At 56.4% G+C, this 16,072-nt stretch overlaps 1 protein-coding gene across 2 annotated transcripts; it reads left to right on the top strand.

Moving 5' to 3' along the window:
• Positions 1-2,022: 2,022 nt before the first annotated feature.
• UBE2I (ubiquitin conjugating enzyme E2 I) lies at positions 2,023-15,741 on the top strand. Of its 2 annotated transcripts, XM_074346619.1 has the most exons (7): positions 2,290-2,448; positions 7,358-7,433; positions 7,605-7,688; positions 8,660-8,732; positions 12,515-12,624; positions 12,754-12,833; positions 15,112-15,741. In XM_074346619.1, the coding sequence occupies exons 2-7, from the start codon at positions 7,368-7,370 to the stop codon at positions 15,173-15,175; spliced, it is 477 nt and encodes a 158-aa protein (XP_074202720.1). In that variant the 5' UTR covers positions 2,290-2,448; positions 7,358-7,367; the 3' UTR covers positions 15,176-15,741. The 2 variants fall into 2 exon arrangements, with proteins under 2 accessions (XP_074202719.1, XP_074202720.1); XM_074346618.1 differs by lacking the exons at positions 7,358-7,433; positions 7,605-7,688 and having other exon boundaries at positions 2,023-2,448.
• Positions 15,742-16,072: the final 331 nt, after the last annotated feature.

Genomic DNA, 16,072 nt, shown 5'->3' with positions numbered 1-16,072 from the left:
TGAGGGGACCATCAAGAGGCTACCACCAAGAACCTGTGTGCAGGGTGCAGGCTGCTCACAGGCGGCTTCTGGGCTGAGGATTCCAGATCGTGCCCACTCCCTGCCCTCCTCCCACCCATCCTCCAGCTCCATCAATCCTATTGCCTCCCACCCAGCATGAGGACCTCACACCACCTTCCAACAGGATGGGAGTTCTCTCTGCTGGTTGGAACTCAGACATCAGGGCTGAGGGTCACACCTCCCCCATGTCCAGCTATCCCCTCAATACATACAAACACAGAATCAGGACCTTGTCTTGCATCTTCTGTTCCACAACCTTCCATGGCTCCCTGTAGCCCACAGGATCAGACCCAGGCCCTCCATAACCACATGCCACATCCAGTCTGCTTCAGTAAACCTCACCCCTCATTATCCCTCCAGGCCTCCCTCACCCTGACCCCTGAGGGCCCTACCCTCCCTGCCCCCTGGCTGTGCTGAGCCCATCTGGGCCCCTGGTTCTCCTCTCCTTTCTCCAGCAACAGCCACTATCTTCCCCTGGCCACTGCTATTTGCTGAGTGCCTTCCCCACGCAGCCCTGTGCAAACATTCTGACATCATCACGAGAAAGATGGGGTTGGGACCTGAGGCCCATGCTCCTACGGTTTCCTAAAGGGCAGTTCAGTGGCCAGGTGCTGTGCAGCAGGCCCACCTGGGGCACTTGTTAAAACGCACACTTCTAGGATCTCGCAGAGCTGGCAGTCCAGGGCTGGGGGCCCAGAGAACAGGCATCTCAGACAAGTTCCTGAACCTGGCCCCTGAGGTTGAGAACTGTAGTTGCCCCGGTGGAAGAGATAAGAGAGGCAGTGTCCCAGACCAGGCCCACGCTAGGTCATTGAGGGGTACCCAGGATGGGGCAGCCCCTTTGGAGTTAGAGTCTAGTAGAGACTGGGAATGCGCACATTCTGCTTAAAGGGACCGGGCCCTCTGGCCTTTGTTACCTGGGAGCCTGGTCACTATAACCAGGCCCTGTCTCTGGGCCACTGATGAGCAGGAGGTACCCTAGGCAGACCCGTCCCCAGCCCAGCAGAGCCAACAGACCCAGGAGACCCGCCATCTCAAGGCTTGTGGTCATATTCACAGTACACCCACAGAGTAACAGAATGGCTGGGAGCACCAGAATTCATCCACTGAACACCCGCTAGGAGCTTTGGGCCAGATGTAGGCCATGGGACAACAGATCTAGGGTTTCTGCCCCTGGAGGCCAACAGTCTCAGCACTGTGCCAACTAGGGAACCCCGGAGTTGGGGGCGGAGGAAATGAAATTAAATGGAGGGAGGGGAAGGAAAAAGAGAAAGACTGAGGGAGGGAAGGAAGGAATGCAAGCCCCTCTGCTGTCCAGGCACCCCAAGAGCCCTCCACCGGCCGCGCAGCCCGGGTGGGGGCCCGGTACACCTCTCGCCACCTTATCCCAAAAGGCCCACGGGCGGAGTGGGCTGACCTTGGAAAGCGCCCTCTCCCCGTCCTGAACCAGGGGGGCTGGGGACGAGGGCCTTTCGACGGGCAGGCTCCGGGAGAAGCCGGGAAGGGCCGGCATTCGCACAAAGGTTCAGGATGGACCCGAAACCCTGACGACAGGGACGGGGCCTGGATCCCGTCCGCCTACCCCCACCTCCACAAGCTCGTAGCCCCAGCGCCCCTCCCCCCAGGGCCAGCCCCCCAGGTTAGGGAGCGTCCGCACTTCTCCTCCCGTCGGTCCGGCCAGTACTCGGCCTTTTGTACGATGTCTGCTCATTGGGCAGATTCGACGGACGCCCCGCCCAGGGCCCCAAACTGGCCACTTGCAAGGGGTTTCACAAGGTGCGGTAAGCGAGGGATAGTCACTGTGCTGCGAAGCTTCGGGGATCCCTAGGCCTCAGTGGTCTTTGCCCCCAGGCCCCGGGCCCTAGCCCCAAGGAAACTTCCGGGACCCGTGCCCGGGGAAGTGCCCGTGGGGCATCCGGGCAGCCCTTGGAGATCTCGTTCTCCCCGTTCCCCCGCCGCTCTCCGGCGTGTCCTCGGATGGACGCAAGCCCCGCGAAAGGGAGTTTGCAGACGCTCCCTCACATCGGGGACGCGGCTCCTTTAAGGGTGCAGGTGTCCAGAGCGCCGCCAGACTGGAAAATCGCCCCCGGGCTGGGCTTCCGGGCCGGGCACGGGTCGCGGACGTGCGGCAGCGGGAAGCGGGGGACGGGCCGCTCACGGCGGCGCGGGCGGTGCTGGGCATACGGCAGCGGCGGTGGGGCGCAGGGCAGGCGCGCGGCGGGCAGCCCCCATAGGCCCCGCCCCGCCCCGCCCGCGCCGGGGTCCTCGAGCGCTCGGGCTGCGCGCGGAGCGGGCTCGGGAGGGAAGTCCCGAGACAAAGGGAGCGCCGCCGCCGCCGCCGCCGCCGCCTCCTCGTCCGCTTCGCTCGCCGGGCCGCGGCCGCCCGAGGTGAGCGCGTGGAACGGGCAGGCCGGAGACCCGGCCTCGGCGGGCCGGGGCCTCCGCCGCCGTCGGGCCCGGCACGGCGGGCGCCCTCCACCCGCGGCCCGGCCCGCTCCCGGGAACTAGCCCTCTCCGGGCTGCTGACGCCACGGCGTGGGCCGGACGGCTGGGCTCTGCGGACCTCGGCCTGGTCCCTAGCCTCGCCGCGGCCCCGGAAGGCTGGGGGTGTCCGCTCGGGCGCGCGCTCGCGGCGGGTCGGGGCGCGCGGATCGCGTCTGTGGCCGCAGACGGCGCCGGCCGCTCGGGCCGCGCTGACAGGTTCGCGAGCGGGCGCCGAGCCCTCCGCCGAGGGCGGAGCGTTTCCGGGGTCACGGTCTGCGCGCGAACCTGTGGCGCGTTCCAGCCCGGGAGAGGAGCACCGCACAAAGAGTGGAAAGCCTCGCGCTGCAAAAGCGTCGGCTCGTTTGGGGGTGGGGGGGTGGCATTTGATGTCCAGAAACGAAAACAAGTCCGAGTTCTTGCGCCTCCAGAGCTCCGCTCGCAGTTGGTGGGATACTGAGCCTTAGCACTTCCCTCGACAGGGAGTTTTCCTTCCAAGATTGCTTTGTACCAATTGCACGGAGGCTGGAACTGGTAGTTACGCGAGTAGGAGGAAGGCAAGGGAATGATTAGCTGGGCTCATGGTAACGGCCTGCAGCTGCCCCTGAATCACAGTATCAACTGGTTTGGTTTGTGTGATTCGAAAACGAGCTTACTTCCTCAGTCTGCAAAGTTACTGTTCTGTGTTTGCGGAGTTGGCTTTTTACTGGTAAGTGTTTCTTGCTATTAAGAAAATCCTACCTTTGGGTAAAGAACCTGCCCCACAGAAAAGGGAGTTGGGTCCCAAGTTTGTCCTGACTTGGCTCATGGCCCCTCTGGTGGTTTAGGGGTGAGTTCTGCATCTTGTTGGGCCTTTGTCTGGTGAGTCTCACTCTTGGTCTGGGGCCTTGCTTCAGAAACAGCCTGGGGTCCTGAGAGGTCTGTCAGGAAAGGACAGGGAAGTGCCAGCTGGGCTGGAGGGTCTCCTGAGTGCCTAGCGCCTGGGTCAGGTAAAGTGGATACCTTCCCCTCCGGAGGAGTTTCCGTTTGGGTGGGAAAACCCATCTAGGGCTGCTCACCCATCATCAGTTTCACTGTGGGCCACCCGGCGGGGGGTCAGTAGTGCTATCATCCATTTTACAGGTGAGAAGGTTGAGGCTGGGAGAGATGAGCACCTCACCCACACATGCAGCCAGTAAGTGGCTCTAAAGTCTGTTCTGTCAGCCAGCAGAGTATGATCTGAGATGAGTGGGTTCTAGTACAGCCCACTCAAGCTCTGGAGGAAGGCGGTGAAAACTTCCAGGGTCTGCCTGCAGAGCCCAGCTCCTGTCCTGCAGGCTCTCTTGCAGGTCTTGAATGTTTTACCCTTGCACGTTACGACTTTGTTGCTCTCAAGTTTCCAGCAACACTCAACCACTCCTTAAGTGCCTCTCTCTCTTGGTTGGGGAAGGCAGATTGGATTTTTGGGTTTTAAGTGGGATTCTGAAGGAGTGCTCCCTGTTGTAATTAAAATGTTACAAATTGGCTGCTTTCTCCTGGCCTGCAGGAGGCCAGTGGGAGTAGAAGCACCACTTTGGAGACCTGGTCCATTGGCACCCCAAGGAAGGGGCTGCGTGAGCTCCTATGGGACCCCTTCATTACCTTTTACACCTGAGATGACCACAGCTGGGTGCTAGGACACGGCCTGCAGAGGAGGCTTTGTCCATTGTCAGCAGAAGTGGCCTGTGGCAGGATCCTGGCACTCAAGTCAGCAGGCAGGCAGCACTCAAGATTGCCCTGCTGGCCTATTCTGCGTTCTGGCCCGGCCCAGCCCCTCTGGAGTGGTCTGAGTGTCAGTTTGCCTATTACGGTATCCATGGCTCCTCAGTGTTCGGATTGCTGCCCTGGGGCTTCAGAAACCTATCTTGATGCCTGGCCGAATGCAGACTCGCCAGGAACCTCGTGCCTCACTTCAACAGCCGATGCTGGGCTGCTGGTCTTCGGTTTTTGAATTCAGAGGTGTCTGGGAGCCCGTGCTATGTGCTTTGCCCTGGCCAGTAAGGGGCCTGCTGTGGAGATCCTCCTTGTCCCTGAAGCCACCTGTGGGAGGGGCATGTTTGCCAGCCCTGGGGATGGGGTGGGGTCAGGTTCTATTTAGAAGAATGATTTGGAAGTGTGGGTTTGAGAAAGTCGCAAAATGAAGGATTTTTAGACTTCTGGACTATTGCCCCAGCCTCCAACCAGAGAGAGCCTTAAAGACCAAAGCTGGCAGGTGCTCTCCTCTGCCCTGACCCCCTGCCAGTTCTCCGTCTACCTCAGGCATTCCCAGGTAGCCCCCAGGCCCTTGTGACCCGTGCCCCCCCTTCCACTCTTCCCTCTGTTCCTACGCTGAGCCCACCTGATAGCAGTCCCCTGCAGAATGCCACAGGTTGTGTCCGGGTGGCCCGCCTGACCGCTGTTAGGACTGAGCTGCCTCCCGTTCCATCATCCTACTTTGCGTCTCCTGGCACCTACTAGTTGCCAGCACTCAACTTCCTCCCGTGGGAGCCCTCCAGGCAGTGACACTTGTGTGATTCCTTGTTTAAGTTGCCTGATACCAGACGGACCAGGGAAGGAGATCCTGGACGTGGCACTGATTTCCTGACAGGTGCACGGATAGGGAGGAAATGGGCAACCAGAACTCTGGGACTGTATGGTGGTGAAGAGAAACTCTGGGTGCAGGCCTGGTGTTACCTGTCTTGAACTTAATCTTGAGGTCGAGTAAGGTTAGAGCCTTTTGGAAGGTGTGATCAGGGGTCAGAGTGCCAGAGCTGTGGCCCACATCGGCAGATCTGTCATCATGCCTCCTGAGTGGGGGCTTTGATTGAGACCCTCCCTTTTTCATATGATGGGAGAGTATGTGCTTCTTGACAACACACCGCATCTGGTTGGTCTGGTGGTTTGCGGTAACTCACCCGCTAACTGAGACCTGGGCTCCTGGGTGATGCTGGAGGCTGCTGTGGTCTTCTGCGGTGGCAATCCCAAAATTTCCTCCTCCATTTTGCTTACTTCTTGGGGAGTCATCCAAGAGCTGGATCCTCCCAGAGTTCCTGGCTCCATGGGACCACTGGGCCTGGGGCTGTACCCTCATAACAAGCACTCAGTGAGGCACCTGCCCAGGTCCACTGATGGCAGGTCTCCTGTTGAACTTTTGACCCCACCCACCCCTCCTGCACCAAGGGGCCTGTTTGTGTTGTCTTATTGAGGCATGGGTGGTGGTGGCTGTGTACTGCACATGCTGGGACAAGGGTGCAATTTGGATTGCTGGGGCAGTGGGGGGAGGGGGTCAGCCTGAGCCAAGGTTGGGGCCGGGGCAGGGTGGGAGGATGGTGCTGCTACAGGAAAGCAGCCCTCTCTGGAGTGGGAGGACCCCCTGGGTTTGAATTGAGGCTTCACCCTTAGAGAGTAGGTTATTTTCTGAATTATCCTTTCTCTGCTCTGAGATGGGCTTGGTGGTCCCCAGTTTTTTGTTAAGACGGATGCAGGACCATCACAGCTGGTTTCCAGTGCTGTCTTTGGCAGAAGTTTGTTCTGGGCCTGGTGGAGAGCCCTGTTGTGGTTGCAGAGAGCACCCCATGTTGTACTCGGGAACTCAAGGTGCTGGACTTCGTCCCTGCCAGAGGCCCAGAGGAGGCCTGTCCCCTGGACGGACCCACCAGTGCAAGCCTGCAGGGTCAAGGCCAGCCACCAGCAAGCTACTTATAGGAGACCCCTCCCCCTTGGTCTTGTTAAAGCCTTGCTTCATGAAAATACTTGATTCAGGGTGTCTTTGGTGTTTCGATGGACTCTGAAGACCCGCAAACACACTAAGGGTCAAATTCTCCAGCAGTTTTTGTGACCTCTAAGGGCCATGTTTTCATGGGCAGAAGGAAGTCGAGGGCAGCAGGTTACAATTGTGTGCCCAGTGCCTGGTTTGGTCTGTGTGCTGAGTAAGCGGCTCCCTGGAGACAGACAGACAGTCCCAGGCAGTAAGTCTGAATGGTTGATGGCACGAAGCCTTGTGGGTCTATGGCCCAGAGGTGAGTGGGAAGACATCCAGAAACGACCAGGAGTTTGAGCAGCCCTCTTTCTGGTGGGCTTGCGGGGCAGGTGGACATGAGGTGGGCGGGGCCAGCCTGGCTGCGGGGCTCACTCTTTTTGTTGACTTCCCCTAAGTAAATGGGAGGCAGGTCTTGGTCCATTCACAGCAGGTGGTGGGGCAGCGGATCTGTGGGTGGGGCTGTAGGATGAGAACGCACCTGGGGCCGAGGGGGGCGCCCAAGCCCTCAGGCCTGCTGACTGGTGGGCCTGTTGGATACTGCAGCACCCTGTGTGGTTAAACTGCTCTCTGCCTGGGGCGCTTTTCTCTCGATTGCCTTCTAGAACAAGGGCTATCCTCCTGGCCGGTCTGAGTCTAGATTCTGGGCTCCTAATCCCAAGCTGGAAGCCTGACAGCACCCTGTGCCTGCAAAGGGGAACTCCCTGTCGCTGCCCCTCCCAGGTCTCAGGTCCGCGCTCTGGGTGTACTCACCTTGTCCCTGTCTCTCCTGCAGTCAGATGGTGGAGTGGGGTCCCTATCACTCCAGCCAGGTGGTGCTGCAGGAGGGCAGGACAGGTGCACAGGTGACGACTAGGAGTGCATGGCATCGCCTCTCCCATGCAGCCCCTAGCAGCTATGTGACCTGGACTGGTGGCTTCACCTCTGGACCTGCGTGTTACCGTGAAATGGAGGTTGCAGCACATGCCATGTGGGCCTGGGGATGGGAGTAGGGCCAGGCAGGGTAAGAGGCAGAGGGCCCCAGGCCGCCTTTCCTCATTGCACGCTCTGCCTCTCTTCCAGGGACTCGAATATGTCGGGGATCGCCCTTAGCAGACTCGCCCAGGAGAGGAAAGCTTGGAGGAAAGACCATCCGTTTGTAAGGAAAGCTCTCCTTCTGCACACTGCTGGGTGGTCGGTTTCCCCTTGACAAGAATGTCAGGCCCCTGCAGGTCGGCCGTTTGGCCTGTGGGCTGAGACCTGTGGGCTTATCCTGCGAACAGGGAACCATCCGCCGCAGCACTGATGTGCCTGTGTGTTGTTTTCTCAGGGTTTTGTGGCTGTCCCAACAAAAAATCCTGACGGCACAATGAACCTCATGAACTGGGAGTGCGCCATTCCTGGGAAGAAGGGGGTAAGAGGGGCCGCGCCCCCTTTGGAAGCACTCAGAATTAAGTGTGCATGACACTTGTGATGGTCATGCAGGCCCTGGTCCTGTCCCCTGGCTCAGGGGACAAGGTTAGAGTGACATGTGACCCCTCCCCCCGGCAGTGTTAATTCAGACAGGAGCTGGGCTATGGCAGGTGGGGAGGTGTGCTGCCACACAGGTCTGGGGCCCAGGCCCGGCTACCTCCCCGGAGCAGGAGTCCTGGAGGAGGGGCTGAGGATGCGCACAGGCTGACGCAGCTGCACGTGGCGACACTACCCTGGGGGTCTCTGAGCCCAGGGTTCCTGCAGATCCTTAGGTGCAGGGGCCAAGCATTGGCCACCTAAAACAGCTGCATGGGGTCCCACATGTCCTTCACTCGTGGGCCACAGTGTTGCCTTCTCCACTCACTTGAGTGTGCCTGGGTTCATTAGGGCTGGCTTGTTGGAAGCATTTGGGAGTGAGGGTCTCCAGTGACCCTGCATTCTTCCTGGGTGACCCAGGAAGGAAGGAGGAGCCCCCTGAGGTGTCTGGGTGATGACGGGGCCTCATCACCTGCATTTCTTCCCACCCATGGTTGTGAAGGTGTGACAGGACTGGGTTGGGTCGTGGAGCTAGGAGGCTGCTCCAGGACTGGTAGGATGTGGGGGAGGGGCCTTGCAGAATGCCCCTCCAAGGGAGCCCCCAAGTCCTCACCACACCTGCTTGGTGTGGATCCGGGGTGCCAGCCCCCCAGAGCCATCTGTCTCTCCAGGGAGGGCCCTTTTCAACTAACTCTGGGGCCCATAGAGGCACCGAAATCCTGGTGGTGGGTCACTGGAGTTGCATGCCATTAGGAATGCTTTCTGTGGGGCCCTCACAGCCCTTGGGGTGTGGCGGGAGCAAGCCCCTTGCCCCTCCTGTGCCCAGCCCACCTCAGAGGCCCATAGCACACCTAATCATGGTTTATTTCCCAACAGACTCCATGGGAAGGAGGCTTGTTTAAACTGCGGATGCTTTTCAAAGACGATTATCCATCTTCACCACCGAAATGTAAGTAGAATGAAGTCCTCAGAGGTCATTCGGCTTCAGCCATGTTCCAGCAGGGAGTTCAAAGATCCTCTTCAGAGAGCCTGGGCCTGAGAGCCTTGTGTCCCATTCTGCCCCAGGGGTGGCTCTGGAGGCTCAGATCCCTACACTAGGCCTAGAAGCTGGAGGTGCACATACCAGGCCTAGTCTCGGATCCCAGCTCTAATCACTGGCAGGCTCCTGGGCCCTTAGTACCCGTCAAGAATGAGGTGCCACCAAGTTCCAGCCCTGGATAGGGACGGACATGCAGAAGGACCAGGGGTCCTCAGGGTTTCGTCACCTGGTAGAATTTCCTTGCTGTGTTTTGCTACGTGTGTAGCATGGATGGATAGTGTGCTTGTGCCTCCAGAGAAGGTGGCTGCATCTGAGGTAGTGCTGTGGCCACAGTGTCATGATGCAGTTTAGCAAAACTCAGGAGGTGCCCCAGATGCTCCCCTTTGGTAGCTGGAAATCCACTGATACTGTGGCTGGTTCACTGAGCGTGTCAGCACATGCCCCAGTGTGTGAAGGGTGCCCAGCGTGTGCTGGGACCAGACTGCCAGTGTTTACTCTAGTGGTTGGTAATTCATGGGAGAGAAGCGTGTTGTCCATTAGAATGGCATGACCAGAAGAATTCCTAAGGCTAGCAGTTAACCACTGGGGGGGAGGCTTATTTCATTTGGGGTGATTTTTGCTATTTTTTTTTCCCATGTGAAGGTATTACTTTGAAGAATGTCTTAATTAAGAAACGAGACTGTTGACGTTATCTCTGTCATTTCACTTTTATTCTCGGTGTCCCATGTTCTTTTTGTTCCTGTTTCTCCTTTACTGTCTGTCCTATCTTGTACTGAGTGAATTTTTCTAGTATAACACTTCATTATTTTCAATGACTTTTTAGCTATATTTTTATTTCCTTAATAGTTGATTTAGGGCTTTCAACATACTATCTTTATCATAATATACTTTAGATTTTCACTAACTGAATTGTAATGAAATACAGAGACTTTACTGCATAGGCCCTGTTTTCTTGGCCTCAGCCTCCTGAAGGAGACTTTCTGTTAGGTTGAGCTAGGGAGGAGCACATGTGGCTCCAATGTCACAAACTCACTACTTTCAGCAAGATTATCTTAAACATGTTTCCATTTGCTGTTAAAAAAGAATAAAAAATCAGAGAAATTGCAGCTTTTATCACTTCTGTTCCACACTATATTGGAATTCCAGATACAGCCAGGCAAGAAAGAGTTGGAAGAAAGCCCAAGACTGTAGACACACTCAAAGTCTGTTCTAAGGTTGCTGAATAAAAGATTAATTCACAAAAACCTATTTTCGTGTAATTGCAACAAATGAAAGCTTTTAAACTGTACCATCTTCAGTAGCATCAAATGCCATAGAATAAATCCCACAGAAGATGGTCAAGACCTCCCTGCTGGAAATGATAAGAGTTCCTGCAAGGATCGAGAGTGGCCTGCATCCCTGACGAGACGGGCCATGTGTGGGAGTCGGAAGATGATGCGTGCCCATGTCAGTTCTCTCCGAGCTCTTTCAGGGATTCGGTGTGTCCCAATCACAATAGTTTGTTTGGGTTTTTTGTTTTTTGGTTGTCACATACATTCTAAAACATAGGGAATGCAGAGTGCAGAGAACACTGACCATTGGAGATCAGGGAGGAATGGGGGCAGTGAGGCCCAAGCCAAGGCTTGTAGATAAGAGCACCCGGCCCGTCAGCAGGACGACAAGACGGAAACTGGATTGAGACCTGCTACAGGGACACAGTGATTGAGATGCATCCCTGCAGAGCAGAGTCCAGAAATGCCACTCGTGTACGGGGCTTGGTTGGTGACAGAGGTGGCACTTCAAAGCATGGGGAGAGGGTGGTCTTCTAATGGATGGACTGGGTCTTCTCGGAGCCCACCCAGTGGAAAGTACAGCTTTAGAGGCAGATGGGAAAACCTCTCCATCACTTGGATGGGCAGAGTTCTTAACCAGGGAAACACAAAAAGTGCTGCTCCATCAAGGAGAAAAATGATACACAGGACTGCATTGGAATCAAGACCATCTCTTCGCCCAGAAGGCACCAGTGAGAGTGAAAAGGAGGGAAGATTGGATGTGTTCATCAGTACTTACCCTGAATATGTCAAGAGCGTGTACAAGTCAGTAAGAAAAAGCTAAACTACTGCTAGGTCAAACAGGCCCTTCACAAAGGAGGCTCTCCACCGAGCCAGTCGGCACAGGAAAAGGTACCTCGCTTCATCCCTGGATGATTGCAGGTTACAACCACAGTGCGAACGGGCAGGCCCCAGGGAAGAAGAGGGTGCCACGGCTCTGGTGTCAGTTTTGGACATTTCCCTTGGAAAACTTCCTGGCTTATGTACCAAAGCTACCCTATGTCTGCCCTTACACCTGCTGTTCACCAAGTAGATACCCATCATGGGTGCATGTGTGTGCACTGAAAGTCACAGCAAAAGCTGGGGACAGCCCAGGTGTCCATTCACAATAGAATAGACAAGTAAGCAGTGGAACAGTGCTGAAGAGAGAAGGAATGGTCTGCACACATTCACGACATGAATGAGGCTCTCAGACACCAAGGTGCTGGACGAGGTTCCTCTTGTGGAAGTCAGCAGTCCATCTGATGGGCAGTGTTAGGAGTCAGAGGGGTGACTTCCATGCAGAGGGAAGGCAGCCAGTGACTCAAGAGGAAGTGAGGGTCTTGGGGGATGCTGGTGTTCATTGAGCATCTTTTCCAGGTGAGAAACAAGATTGATAGCTCAGCTTAAGTTAAAATTAGGAACTCATGTTCACCAAAAGGTACAATTAAAAATAGTAGAAAGATGAACTCAGAGAAGGTATTTGGGAGACAAATAACTGATAATGGGCCTGTGTCCTGTATATATAAAGAGTATCTGCAAATCAACAAGAAAAGCTTGTAGAGGTTTAAACAAGAGCTGCTTCAAAGCAGCACCCAGTGTGTCACAGGAAATGAAAGGTGATCTTTCAGGGGAATGCAGGTCAGAACCACAAGAGGCAACCACCATCCTTGATCAGAGTGGCTAAATTCCATAGCTGACACCACAGGTTGGCAATGTCACGAGGCTGTTGGAGACTCACAGGCCTGCTGGTGGAATGTAAATTGACACAGCTACTGTGGAAGCCAGCAGTTAACCTACTGAAGTCCAAATGCGACCCAGCATTTTCACATGGAAATGCACACGTGTGCTCCACAATTCACATTCAGGGATGCTCACAGCTTCATTTGTAGTAGCTCAGGTGTGCACCCATGGTGTGGCTCATGGAATTTTTTTCCTGCTCTTTTGTATTTTCAAATTTTCTATGCGTATTTATTTCTTAAGAAAATTAAATTGGTGAGTTGTTTTGTTTTTTAAGAACATGGGGTCCTAAAAGCCTCTGTTTTGAAGCGGGTTGATCTGCTTTGAAGATGGCCACTCGTTCAGAAAGGCCTCTCATCTTCTGCCCTGGCTCCCCTGCCAAGACCCTCCTTGCTTGCTACAGCCCCTTCCCATCTCCAGGGTTGGGCCGGTCATCCAGACCACCCTGGGCAGGGTGCCGGGGAGGTCATGGTCTCCCGTCCGAGTCCATCAGGACACCTGCTGCTCCTCCTGCCTCTTCCTGCCTCAGAGCCAGTTTGGTTCCTCTAAGTAGTTCTTGGCCAAAGGCCTGGTGAGCAGCCAGGTGCCCGTGTGGGGAGGTAGGGGCATTGTGGGGGCAGGACGTTACTCAGTAGGACATTTCCTTCCTTCCTTGTGGTCCAGGCAAGTTTGAACCACCATTATTTCACCCAAATGTGTACCCTTCGGGCACAGTGTGCCTGTCCATCCTGGAGGAAGACAAGGACTGGAGGCCGGCCATCACGATTAAGCAGGTATGTGCGCAAGGCCACCTTGACCCGTTGGGCCCACGGTCCTCAGTAGCTGAGCCCGGTGCCCAGAAAGTTTGCCTTTCAAATGGCTGGTCTCCCACCTTGCTCTGTTTTTTTTTTTCTCTTATGCAGATCTTATTAGGAATACAGGAACTTCTAAATGAACCAAATATACAGGATCCAGCTCAAGCAGAGGCCTACACGATCTACTGGTTAGTAGCGACCTGGGCCCACTTGCTGTGACCTCTCGTTGGCTTGTATGGCCTCTTGGGAGTCCAGCTGAGGCTGCCCCAGAGAAGGGGAACAGCAGGCCGGGGTGGAGGGGCAGGCAGGGACAGGCCTTGATGCTTGAGGCTGCCGGGCCTGCCCTGTTGCCGCAGGAGCTGCTGGTGTGTGGTGAGCAGGGGCGGGGCAGCAGGAGGCAGAGCTCAGGTGTTGGCCACTCTGAGCTGCGGCCAGGCCTGTGTCTCCATGAGCTCAGCTCAGCGGGAACATACTCCTGGGTGTGGACCCTGGAGGAGGGGGTCCAACAGCCCAGCTCTTCCAGGGACCCCAGACCCCCAGCCTTGGCCCTCCTGCTGCCCTCCTGGTCTCCAGCTCCTCTTCCTGGCCCTGCCTGGTTGTGATGCCTCCCATGAGGTGGTCAGCAGGGGAACAGTGCTCAGGCTGCTCTTGGCCACCCCACTACTGCGATGTCCCCTTCTGGGCACCTGGGTTCCACTCTGTGCCTGGCCCTTACCTGCATGTCACTGTGGCGCCCATTTGAGTCCTGTGTCCACCATCCATGCTGAGCTAGATTTGGGGTGAACAGGGGTTAAACCTGGCACTGTGGCCTGGCTCAGCGGTCCTCCCCAGGCTGGTCTGGACAGGGTCTTAAGCCAGGCTGAGGGCTCTGACCCCTGCTGCTCCATCTGCCCACGTTCAGAACCCCAGCTCCACGCCTGAACAGAACGGAGCAACAGAGCATAGGATTTTCTGAGGTCAGTGCTCAGCTGCCCATGAGAGGCTGAGCAGGGGCCCACTCCTTACAGGCTGGCGTTTGAAGGTGGAGGGTAAAGTGGAGGTATACCGAGTCCACCCAAGAGAAGCACCGTGTCGCAAGAAATAACATTTCTTTCCCCAAAAATGGCTTAGGTCCCTGAGCCCAGCCCAGTGTCAGCAAGATGCTCAGTGTTGGCAAGACAGCCCATTGTCAGCCAGGGTGACAGGATGCTCCCAGGCAGGGCCAGGTCTAACTGCTGGCACCCCGGGCACCTCCAGCAAGCCCCCAGCCCTCCTGCCCCTCCAGACTTCATCTAGTCTCCTCCCCAGGGCTCCCAGCCAGTGGGACCTGGCTGTCAGTGACTCTAGTGGAGCCTGAGGTCATTTCTGGCAGTATGCCAGCAGCTCCCTGAGATGTGTCCTGGGTGCCGTGCGGTTTTACTGCAGCGTCTCTGCTGGCCCACACCCTTTGTTAATACGGCTATTGGGGTCCATGCTTGAGCTGAGCCCTTGAGACAGGCATGGGGCCCATAGATTCGAGACATCCCCTCCCTGCCCCGAGAGCTCCAGGCGTGGTGCTGTGTGCTAGGTCTTACTGAGTTCCCTGTTTGGTGGTGTGTCGGTGGCATTATGTGGCCGCGGTGCCATGGAGGCTCTTCCTGGTTGTGTGGTTGGTGCTCGCTCAGGGCTGGTGGCATCCTCCTGGGCACGTGACCTACCGGGTGCTGTTCACCCTTTGTTCCCAAAGATCACAGGGCGCATCTTACATTGGCTATGCCTGTTGCTCTGCCCTGGGGCCTTGGTGGCCTGGGTTTGACACAGGGAGCTGGGCTTGAAGGTGGGGGGTAGGCTGGGCCTGTGACCTCGCTCCCCACCTGTCTCTGGGCCACACCACGTGGGCACCAGCCACCTTCATGCTGTGCCAGCACAGGGCTGCTCCAGCAGTTCTGGTACTGGCACTGTGGCCGTCCCTGGAGCCTGTTGGGGCTGTGGTGCCACCAAGAAGCCTGTGCCACCCCACACCTGGGCCACAGGTGACCGCTGGGCTGTGGGCAGAGTTCTGAGGGGCTGCGCTTGTTGAGCAAGCTCGAAGGACCCCTGGCTTTCTTATTCGGGGCTTTGCACACCTGTTGAACACCTGTGTGAGGGTCTCTAGCCAGCCTCAGCAGTCCGTAAATGTCGTCATGTCCCTGCTGGTCGGTGCACATGGGCCCCTATATCAGTGGCAGTTCTTATCCTGGAGTCCAGGCTGAGGTCCTGCCCACACCTCCTGTGGGACTGAAAAGCCCAGGGGGAACCCACTGGAGGTTTGTGTCTGGTTTTGGAGTTAGTAGTACTGAGCAATCCATTTTCTCCAGTGGTGAGTTTGACAGCCACTGCTTCAGGGGCAGGGGAAGAAGCTGCTGGTCACTGCCGGCCTGTGCGGCCTCCCCGCCTGTCTCCTCGGGCTTCCTGGGCCCTCAGGCGGCAGCCGCTCCGTCTAACGTGTGTCTCTTTTGACCTCCTCAGCCAAAACAGAGTGGAATACGAGAAAAGGGTTCGAGCACAAGCCAAGAAGTTTGCTCCCTCATAAGCAGCGACCTTGTGGCAGCATAAAAAGGAAGGGATTGGTTTGGCAAGAACTTGTTTACAACATTTTTGCAAATCTAACGTCGCTCTCTACAATTGCTGGTCACCTGGGGAGGGTTGGGCGGGCGCCATTTTCCATTTCCGCCACTGGTACAGTCTCGACTCGCTGAATCACCCCGTTTTTCATACAGGGTCTCTTCCTTCGGTCTTTTGTATTTTTGATTGTTATGTAAAACTTGCTTTTATTTTAATATTGATGTCAGTATTTCAACTGCTGTAAAATTATAAACTTTTATACTTCGATGAGTCCCGAGGAGCTAGTCCCCTTGCTCGCGGGTGCAGGCATGCTTCACACCGTCTAGAGCCGCACTTAGCCCCAGCTGGCTGCACGAAACCGAAAATCAGACCTGCCCCGCCCCCCCCGCCGCCGCCTCTCCCAGAGCCCGGGTTGTGTTGCTTACCGGCCTCAGATCCACAGTCAGCCAGCGTTGCGTTTCCGCTTCACTTCGTGTTTATATGGCGTTTGTCTGTGTTGCTGTTTAGAGTAAATAAACTGTTTATATAAAGGTTTTTGTTGCATTATCATCATTAACAGTGAGGAGGTGGCCTCTGTGTGCCCGGCCCCAGTGGCGCTTGTCCCCATCTTCTGTAAATAGTGCTGTGTATTCTGTCCCCCCACCCCAGGGCTCTGGGTTTGTGGAGCACTAGAGAGAGTTTGAGTCTAGTGGGGTCAGAACTGGCGTCAAGACCCTTCCGGAGCTCGCACCACCTGGGCCGTCAGGAGGACGAGATGTCTGAACCCAGGCCCGCCGAACCCAGGGAGGACCGCTGTCCAAGCAGCTTGCCCCCTTGATGGCCAGCACAGGCGGCTGAGGGTGGCTGGGCCACAACGATGGAGCCC

The sequence above is a fragment of the Camelus bactrianus genome, chromosome 18 (assembly GCF_048773025.1).
Source record: "Camelus bactrianus isolate YW-2024 breed Bactrian camel chromosome 18, ASM4877302v1, whole genome shotgun sequence".
NCBI classification, from domain to species: domain Eukaryota; kingdom Metazoa; phylum Chordata; class Mammalia; order Artiodactyla; family Camelidae; genus Camelus; species Camelus bactrianus.
This window is presented reverse-complemented; position numbering and strand designations above follow the sequence as displayed.

What these genes read in the sequence shown, in the direction of transcription:
- UBE2I (XM_074346618.1), top strand. Translation starts at nt 2,038, where the DNA reads ATGGACGCAAGCCCCGCGAAAGGGAGTTTGCAGACGCTCCCTCACATC. An exon ending in TCCATCTTCACCACCGAAAT is followed by an intron (nt 8,733 to 12,514) that starts GTAAGTAGAATG and finishes CTTGTGGTCCAG; the next exon opens with GCAAGTTTGAACCACCATTA. An exon ending in GAGGCCTACACGATCTACTG is followed by an intron (nt 12,834 to 15,111) that starts GTTAGTAGCGAC and finishes TGACCTCCTCAG; the next exon opens with CCAAAACAGAGTGGAATACG.